Source organism: Cygnus atratus, chromosome 1, assembly GCF_013377495.2.
Source record: "Cygnus atratus isolate AKBS03 ecotype Queensland, Australia chromosome 1, CAtr_DNAZoo_HiC_assembly, whole genome shotgun sequence".
Taxonomy (NCBI): domain Eukaryota; kingdom Metazoa; phylum Chordata; class Aves; order Anseriformes; family Anatidae; genus Cygnus; species Cygnus atratus.
Window position 1 is genome coordinate 37,888,223 of NC_066362.1, and position 9,520 is coordinate 37,897,742.

The 9,520-nt window shown below is 43.4% G+C and overlaps 1 protein-coding gene across 6 annotated transcripts in view; it reads right to left on the reverse strand.

Moving 5' to 3' along the window:
* The window catches only part of CPM (carboxypeptidase M), a 43,352-nt gene extending 34,652 nt beyond the window's left edge, over nucleotides 1-8,700 (reverse strand). For 2 of the 6 annotated variants that reach the window (XR_007707721.1, XM_050708217.1), the window contains exons 1-2: nucleotides 8,614-8,675; nucleotides 8,333-8,487 (exon numbers count right to left, since the gene is read on the reverse strand). Coding sequence is in view for 2 of the 6 variants with exons in the window: in XM_050708217.1 (XP_050564174.1) it covers nucleotides 8,333-8,487; nucleotides 8,614-8,631 (173 nt within the window). In the remaining 4 variants the exon portion in view is untranslated. Of the gene's footprint in view, nucleotides 1-2,589; nucleotides 2,868-3,091; nucleotides 3,281-8,332; nucleotides 8,488-8,613 lie in introns of those variants that run through there. The other 4 variants (XM_050708216.1, XM_050708219.1, XM_050708218.1 and 1 more) reach the window with 4 other exon arrangements.
* Between the last annotated feature and the right edge of the window lie 820 nt (nucleotides 8,701-9,520).

Consider the following 9,520-nt stretch of genomic DNA (forward strand, 5'->3'; position numbering starts at 1 on the left):
GGAGCATCTCATTCTCTTCTTGTGATATTCCACAGCAATCTGAAGAAGTGAATGTTTACGATCAGCTTCAACTGACACTGAGTTACATGTAAAAACTAACTTGAAGTATAAGTAGACATTCAATTTGTTCCTTGCAATCAGCAAGGAGCAAATTCAAGTTGAATTGTCAGTATAGTTATAAACGAAACAAGGATTGTGATCCTGGGTATAAAGACCAATCTTCTTATTTGCATGGCTAGAAATTTATATACAATGCTCCAAAAAGCAAGGGGAGAAAACAAGTAACGTGTCTACTGTACACCTGAAGTTTCCTAGCATACTGAGCTCTGTGGGTTTGCTTGTTTTAAGGGGGGGGTATTTTTGTTTCTTTCTACATCTTTACTTTCCCAACACCAGTTAAAGGACATGGAGATAGATATGAACCAAAGTGTACCTACCGGCCACACTCGCTGATTTTAAGTTACACAAGGTCCCTGGCATTGGGAAGTTTACCGCTACTATTTATGATATCCAGTTGCCACTTCTGTCTACTTCTAAGCAAACATGGAAATCTTCAGTCTTACAGAGGGAAAACAGGACAGCTGTACGTTGAAGACTTTCACAGCTTCTAAAGACATGAAGAAAAGCTTGACATATATTCTGCTTCTAGACAACTAGAAAGCAATTGGTAGAGAAGAGGCAGGAGAGCTGCAACTTTTCCCGCAGCACTGGTTTTAGATAAACTGCTCACAGGAACAGCGAGTGGACTATTTCTAAATAGATCACATTTCCATTTCAAAGTTACAACAAAGATCCCAGTACGAGACAAGTTTTTATACAAGAAGTGTTTGGACTATGTTGCTAGGAAAGGTTTCCTTCAAACATTTGTTTGAAAATCTTCCCTCCCCCCCCAGGACAAATCTCTGATCTGGCAAATTTCACTGAAAAAAAACAACTTCCCACAAGATTTTCCGCAAGAATTGAGTTTGAGTTTCATTTGTATGCATGTATGTATGCAAAAAACCTGCACATATATACACACACTTTCACTATTATTTTTTGGGTGTTTGCCATGTAGAAGGTAGAAATGATTGACCAATTCACAGCAAACATATGGAAGAAGATTTAAGCAAATTATTCCACCTTTACTGCAAGAGAACGGGAACATGCTTACAGTCAGTTACTGCACCTCGAAGATCAACTTCTTCAATGGCTTATCTGTCTTTCAAGGTAAACACCTGACAATGACCAAGCTATGCACTCTTTATAAATTGTGTAGAAAGCATAGGCATTCTGCCAGGGCATTACTGACAGGAAAGCAGTGTGAAGTCATGTTATCAGCCAAACATTGTAATACTCAGCTATTGGAAGACAAATTGCACGCAAAACTACCTGTCACACTACAGCAGTCAAACTACTGGTGCAGAAGTGCTGTGGCTTTTCTCCTCCAGAGAGACACGCACAGTATTCACAGTTAGACTAATTCTAGTAACTAAAGTGCTAGAAGATGCAGTCAGAGGAAATCTGTTGAAAAAAATATTCTTCAACATTTAAAGACTTTTTAGCTTTAGCTAGTAGAAACAGACTTTAAAGCTGATGCAGTAAAGGTAAGCTCTATTTAAGCACTTGATTTAGAGCAAAGCTCAATTGGAAGCTAAAGATTTTTTGAAATGCAAACTAATACTTTCTTGCTTTTAAAGTCATGATTTATTTTTGAAGTCATGATTTAACTTGAACAAATAAGCTCTGAAGAACCCAGTCCTTCTCCTCCTCTTCTGTTCTTTTTCCCTTCCCATCACAGTGACTCACATAATACCCTGCAAACAGAGTTTACAAGGCTGTTAACATCAAGCCCATCCATGATCCCAAACAATTTCAATAATAAAATGAACATGTAAATCTATCTAGAATCTTGTTAACATACATTTTTTATGCCCCAAGTACTGACAAAAACTAGAACAAAGATGGTTAGGAAGAAAGAGACCAAAGAGAAAAAGTGGCATGTAAGGGGGTAGATCAAAAAAGAAGCAAGCAAGAATGGGTAAAAGTAACTATCACAATAAGTTCTAGAGTGCCCTTTTTTTTTTTTTAAAGGGAACTTCAGACTTGAGCCAAGTGACTTTAGTGTGCTTCACATGGGGCCCTCAGAGTGGGAAACATCCCATTCATTCCTGTTTCTAAAAATGAACACTGAAAATCTCAATGCTTATATTATCTACACACGACATGCTTGCATGGTGAGCCTGCGATTCACGGGACTAGGGAAACTTGTGGGGTGGGAGACAAGGAAGGGGGAAGGGAACAGGAGACGTTATCAAGGACCAGAGACAGGAGGAAAGCCATCTGCAGCAGTCACTCAAACGGAACAAACAGAGGGTAATACTCTTATACACAAACATCTCTCTCACTATGTATACACAGAAAAAATTATCTCAATATTCTCTTTAAAGGCATCACATTCCCATGGATTTCCCTCTATACAATTTCTCTTTGTCTTGAAAACTTACAGTTGCCTTTATCACCTTCATGGTTTTTCTCTTTTTTAGAAACATTGATACTTACATTTGGTTTGTGTGAGCATTTATTAATGAGCAGCACTGAGAAGCTTACCTCAGAGTACACTTGGCTAGGTACAGCCTTCTCATTCTATAGCAATGCAGTGCCAGGACCCCAGAAACTAACCAGGAAAGAGCAATTCCAGTGAAGTACAAACACTTTATGGATACACATTTCAGTTTTGTTTCCTCCAACAGTAAAACTTGTTTTCTAGTCCTCAAAAGCATCCAGAACCTAAATTGTTTCTGATGTAAGTGCAATAAAGCTTGCAGTGCATTGTACTGCTGACGGTAGTAACCCAGGCTCCTTCCATGTCGTATCGCAAGAAATCCCTGAAAAGAAATTCCTATTTTTCCCCATTTGTCAGCTAAATACAGACTGCCAACAGTTAGACTAGACAAATACAGTAGCTGATCTTTTACTATTAAGATCCTTTTACTGGAGTGCAATGACCCCGAAGGCCACACTCCCCTGTTGAAGAGCCTCCCCTAAATACCTATAGGTGTTGATCACGCTGTAACAGCAGTTAGCAGATTAACATCAATTCCTGGCATACCTCGGGCACAACTTCCACTGATGTCTGTACAGAATGGTGTCTGGGACAGGTGCCTAGGTTCTCTGCTGGCTACATCACCAGGTAGGCACGCACTTCCCACCCCGCTACGTGGTCCTCATCTCCAGCGTGCCCTTGGGCTGAGTCGCTGCTGCTTATCGCATGGAGCCTTGAGCACCCGGCGTTCCCTTCCGCTGCCTGAGAAGGGAAACCCACAAATGTGGGCAGGGAAGGGGACATGACGAGCTCCAACAGGCGCGCACACACACAGCAACCCAACCTAAAACAGCCTGCACGTTTCAGCCTCTGTTTGTAGAGCAGGGATAGCAGAATGCTGATAAATGAGCTTTTTTTTTGGTGGTCTAGTGAAAGCTGGTGAGGTGTTTAAGATCAATGGCTGGAACGCTTCAATTTAAAAGTGCCACAGAAGAGTGGCAAACAAACAGAGCCACTGAAGAGTAAACACCAGAATAGGATGGTTAAACCACATAGTTCTCACCTGAAAAAAGAGAAAAAGTTATCAACTTTTCAATAGCCCTGTTGTAAGTAGCTATTTCCAAAAATTTTTAGTGAAACCATAATAAAATTTGGTCAGTTTGGTTTGCTTTTTGTTTCTCCAATGACAGAATCCAACAAATAAAGGTTAGCCTACTAAGCTAGCTCTTCAATGTGCAGAGACAGAGGTACTTTATACTTTAAGCATATACAGCTTTCTTTGCTCAGTGAGGAGGAACTAGCTTCAGGAAGATGTTTACAACTGTTCCAGTGGGACTGGAATTCTAAAAATGCAGACTGGCCTCCAGAAAAGATAGATCTAAAACAAGCTGAAATTGCCACGCTATCACTTCATCTGAATCCAGAGCGTATCTGAGAAGTTCTGAAAGTGGGGATCTACTACAAAAGCCACTCAGTTGTTTCAATATTGCTTGGTTTTTTGCTCTCAATGAGGTCATCAGTTCCACCTTTTAGAATCCTTAAGTCTGCTTTCCCATTCCTCCTCTCTACTCACCCTTTTCTTTTCAAAAAGAAAGAGAAGAAGAAAGGAAAAGAGTCTTCAACAATGAAGCACCACAGACAACACACACATTGAAATATCTTCTTTTTAATAATACGCATTGTAAGATCTGCTTGCTATAGTCAGTCTGTTTTTCGTGAGGCAGGTATTAGGCAGGCCAGGTGAATTATGACTACACCAGGTCCCATCCTCTAGGCTGACGCAGCTCTGCGGCCTTCCCTATTACCATACAGCACATATACTGTGCTGAGGTTGAATGCTGTGCAGATTAGAGAAGGCAGCTCCTGCCAAAGAGCTTTTATTAGCTTATTTAACAATGCATCAGAGACAAAGAACCAGGATATTACCCTGAGCCATCACACATTTCCATTGTTTGGCCTGAAGTAACCCTGTGAGGGAAGCAGTTTCTCCTGGCAGACACATGCCTTTCGTAGCTGTATGGACGGGTCTCTGGGAAGGGAGGAACCAGTATTTTCTAGAACTTAATTGCATAATAAGTGGATTCTTCACACAGCGTTTATGAGAACTGTCAGCTGCTATTGACTAGCCTGTGAATAGCCAGCTCTGTCAATACCAGGTTTCAGGAGCCTTTTTTCCTTCCAACTTGTAAAGAAAAAGCCATCATTAGTCATACATGGAAGCAGCCCAGAACGCAGCGCCTGATGTTCAGCCTGCATGAGCCAGATATCCTTGCCAGGTATTGAGGATTTATTACCTTTGATACCATTGCTTAAGCTTTTTCCACTGTGTTTATACACCGCATCAGAAGTAACTGAAGCACCAGTGTTCCTTTTGCAGGAATGTTAGGAAATGTACACATCTGAAGAATGAACACATCATTGCTAGTCTAGAAATCTTCCCAGATCTCTGACAGAGAAGCTGTGAATTTCCACGTAATTTTTTTGTGATGTAAATCACAAAACAGATTGGGCATCTTTTACCTTGGTTTCCAGTGAAGCTCTTGGTACTGGCTTTGTTTTGTACCTCACTGATTATGTACATCAAATAAACCTGCTTTCTAAATCTCACCTCACATTTATCCACAGCAAATCATACTTGACTGCTTAGCTTTCCACGAAGAAATGAAAGCTCAGTGGGAGAGACACAAGTACCAGCTTTCTTTAACCTTGACCTTCGCAAGGCTTTCAGCACTATCCCTCAAAGTATCTTTGCAAACAAGTTAGGAACATATGGATTAGATCAGTAGACTACAGCAACGTCAGAAACTGGCTGATAGACTGAGCAATTAAATGGTGGTCAGTTGGTGGGTCAAGTGACGGCAACTTATCAGCATTGTTCCTCAGGGGTCAGTACTGAGGCTGCCATTCAGAGAGGCCTTGACAAGCTGAAGGAATTTCTCAACAGAAGACTCATGACAAGGGCAAATGCAAAGTCCTCCTCCTGGAACAGAAGCGCCTCACATTGGGATTATCAACCCAAGAAACTAACCCCATGCTTGCACAGGCTGCAAACTGACTATGTAGGTTGCAGATCTGCAAGCTAGGAGTTGAAGGGGTGTCCATGGGGACAGTACGATGAACACAAGCCGGCAGCATGCTCTTGCAGCAGAAAAGGAACCTCTATGCTGGGCTGCATCAGCAACAACATAAACCAGAAGTTGGAGGGAAATAATTATTTGCCCCCAGTCAGCACTAGTAAAGTTGTAACTGGAGTACCATGCCCAGCTACGGGCTCCCCAGTGCAAAAGGGATAACACCACACTGGTGGAAGTCCAGCAGAAAGCCGCTGAGATAATTACAAGGCTGAAGCACACTAGACCTGAGAAGAGGCTGAAGAAGGTCGGTTTGTTTAACCTGGAGAATCACACAGCTACAACCTCCCACTACCTAAAGGAAGATTCTAGAGAAGATGGACCCAGACTCTTCTTAGAGGTGCAAAGCAAATTCTAATCAGATTCAAGAGAATATATTCTCACAGCAAAGGTAGTTAAGTACTGGATCAGGTACCCAGAGATCCTACAGAATCTCTGCCCTTGCAGATAGTCAAAACTCAAGTGGAGAATGCTCTGAGCATCGTAATTTAAAGTTGGCCCTGCTTAGAACAGGGCCTCAAGTTAGACAGCCTCCAGACCTCAATTATTCTATAGTCTGCCTGGAGCATGTGAGACTTCCATCATGAAGAATGTTTAGATATTCCTGATAAAGAACTACAAGCAACTACCTCCTGAAGTGGTGATACAGAGGTCCCTATTGCCCTTCCACATTGAGGCTTCAAGGGTGGACCCTATAGCCTTGCAGAACTCCAGGTCTACACAAGCTATAAATAAATAAAATCAAGCTTTCAGTTCACTTTCTTCATAATCCAAGCCTAGATGACAGTATATAATGCTAGGTTGTTAAATAAAATTAGAATGAGACCTAGACTAAAGAAAAAATAAAATGAAAACAATAGCCATTCATGGTAACAGCAAAGTCACGTCTGGTGTCCTTACAGACACCACTCCAGTTCATAAGATTTTGTATTTATCATCTACAGTCTCCATATCAGATGTATCAAGGGTTGAAAAGAAGACTTACTACATGTCATTCTCGGCTTTATAATATTTAAATTATTTTCTGTTTCTTATCCATAATTTGCTATCATGGTTTAGCTAATTGGTTAGACAATTTAGTGGGACACACCAGTAAATTCATACAAGTGTGTGCATGCATATGCACATTCATGTTTTCAACAGCTTAACTGAGAAAAGAGGACTAGAACTTCAGCCTGTCAACCAAAACTGAAATTTCATTTTAAACAAAATTACATAGCCACCATTGTCACAAGACTTTCTTTCAGTATTATCAAAGAAAATAAGACCCTAGCTCAGTTCCATCCTCTAACATGTTTCACAGAACTCTACAGAATTTACAGCAGAAGTCGAAATCTAACCCTATGGTTAAAAAAAAGTTAGCTAAGTCCCCTCGAGGTAGGAATATGGAGATGCTGATAATTAGTAGTTTGCACTTGCGGGAACCGTACATAAAGGGACTAGCCTTCTCTTGTGTGTGTGAATAACATATTTCAATAGGATTCTGCCTTTGATGAAAGCAAGACGAACACAACTAACTTTAAGATTCCTCGTCTAGTTTGAGTCGTCCCATAATGAGACTTTCTTACAAAGAAGCGTGGATGTGCAGAGACAAGGTTACACATCCATTGCAACAAGACAGGGGTTTGATACCTCACTGAAACTGACCAGACTCTTTCCAAAGAAAAGTTATGTCCCAGACAAGTAGGAGTGCATATTTAAAGAAGAAATTGAAGACACACAATAACACAAGGAAGGATGTGTGAAGAGAGAGAAGCTACTAGTACTCTTCATGTTTATCTACCTAGAAGCGCATAGATTTTAAACAAACAAAAACTACTAACAGAAAAAGTAAAACACAAGTTTCACCTGGCCTTACTGTAGTGATATGAAGTAGGATTAAAGGAACAAATGATGTTTCTAAAGAGTGATCTAATTTTATACATCATATAAAAGCATTTTTTGAAGTCTACTTAGCTTTTTTCCACTTAAAACTAAGCAAATGAATATCAAAGTATAATAAATAAATGCTAACAGATACTAACCTTTCTAATCTCTTCAGGGGACAGAAAAAGCTTTTATTTTTTTTCCTCCATAAAATTATTGTAAGGAAGTACCAATCATAGATAAGCCAAAATACCTATATAAGGCTAGAAAGACAATTATTGATCGAGCTATTTTCCTATAGGGTTTGAGACTAAAACCCCAGTTCTTTACTTAAAACCGGATTCCAGTATGGAATTTGAAATCCTTTTTTCTAGTCAGTCCAGCTTTAGTCAAATAGACAAAGCCAGAAGAGACGATCCTTTAAATGTAGTTAGAGACAAGTTAGAGACCCCGCGCTGCTACCACAGCCCCACCTCGAGCGGGTACCTCGCAGCTACATCTCAAGCTCAGCAACATCCCTGTTTCTGAAATTGCCACTCCGTCGAGGTTTCGGTCTTGAAGAGAAGTAGGTGCCGGGAGAGCTCCTACCCTATACGCAGCACCGTAGGTGCCATCAGGGTTTGTTACTCACGTCCAAGCAAGAGGAAGAGGAAACTCAGGAGAGGCTGAAGCAGAGGCACCCGGCACTTAGCAGCCCCGCCGCCACCCAAGGCCACGGCACGAAGGTACGGGGACCCTCCTAGGGGCTTCGGAGGACAGCTTTACGGGCAGCGGTCCGGCACGACCCCAAAAGAGCCGCTCCTGGCCGCACCTACCTTCCACCGAGCGCCCGATGCTGTGCAGGTGGGTGAGGGACGGGTGGGCGGCGTGAACCTCCCTCAGGTACGCCTCCAGCTCCTCGGTGTGGTGGTACCCGAAATCCAGCGCTGCAGCCAGGGCCACCAGGCAGAGGACGCCCGCCACCTCCTAGGAAAAAGCAGAGGAACCAGAGACCCCCGACCCCTCTCTCAGCGAAGCCCTGAGGGGCAGCATCCCGCCCTCAGCCCGCCAGCCCCCGGCGGGCAACAGGTGCCTTCCCCGCCCCGTTCCTACCCCGGCGGCCGCCCGCATGGTGCCGCCGCTCTCCACGACTGGAGCCCCGGCGCCGGGCGGGGGCCGCCATCCCCCGCCGCCCGGCCTCGCCCTGCCCCTGACTGACGCCGGCTTCCTCCACTCAGCTCCCCCCGGCCCGCCCAGGGGCACGGAGGGAGGAGGCGAAGCGGGGGGACCCCTCCCCGCCATCTCCCTCCCCTCCGCCCGCCCCGCCAACAGCTCGCACCTGAGCGCCGGGCGGCTGCTGGCAGCGGGGCCCTCACCGGGCTCCTCGGTGTGGGACTGCCACCTTCCTCCTCTTCCTCCTTGTGTCTCTCAGTGGAGGTCGAGGGGAGAGAAGGGGCCTGAACCTGAGGTGGGGGAGCCCTGAGGAAACGGAGCCCGTGTGGTACCGGGGGGTGAGGGCTGCCATGCCCCGGGACATACCCTGCTGCGTGCACGGGGCTCCTGAGAGGATTTGGTGTCCAAATCTAGCAATATCCCCGTTTAGCTTTTTTTTTTTTTTTTTTTTTTTTTAGACGAGTTTTTAATAGGATTCACTTGTTGAAAGGGCTGGATTCTATCTACAGAATTAAATGCTTTCCTTGGTTTTGCGCTAACCACATTGCCTTGGGGATATCCTATTCTTGGGATTCAACACAAAGGCTTTTTCATCACCTTTTGTTGTCTTCTTTAGGATTGAAAAAGGCTCAGAGGAAAAAATAAAGAAAAAAAGGTGAGGCTGGGCTCCAGCAGCAAGAGACAGGAGAGCATCAACATTTCTTGTAAAATATGATGTTGGAATACAAATGTCTGTAAATTCTGGAGAATTTTCCTGAAAAAGTAAAATGGCAGTTTTCATCACAATCTGCAGAAGGATTTCCTCTGTCGCCTTCTGAAGTTTCTCATCCTGGTCAATGTTAGAAAA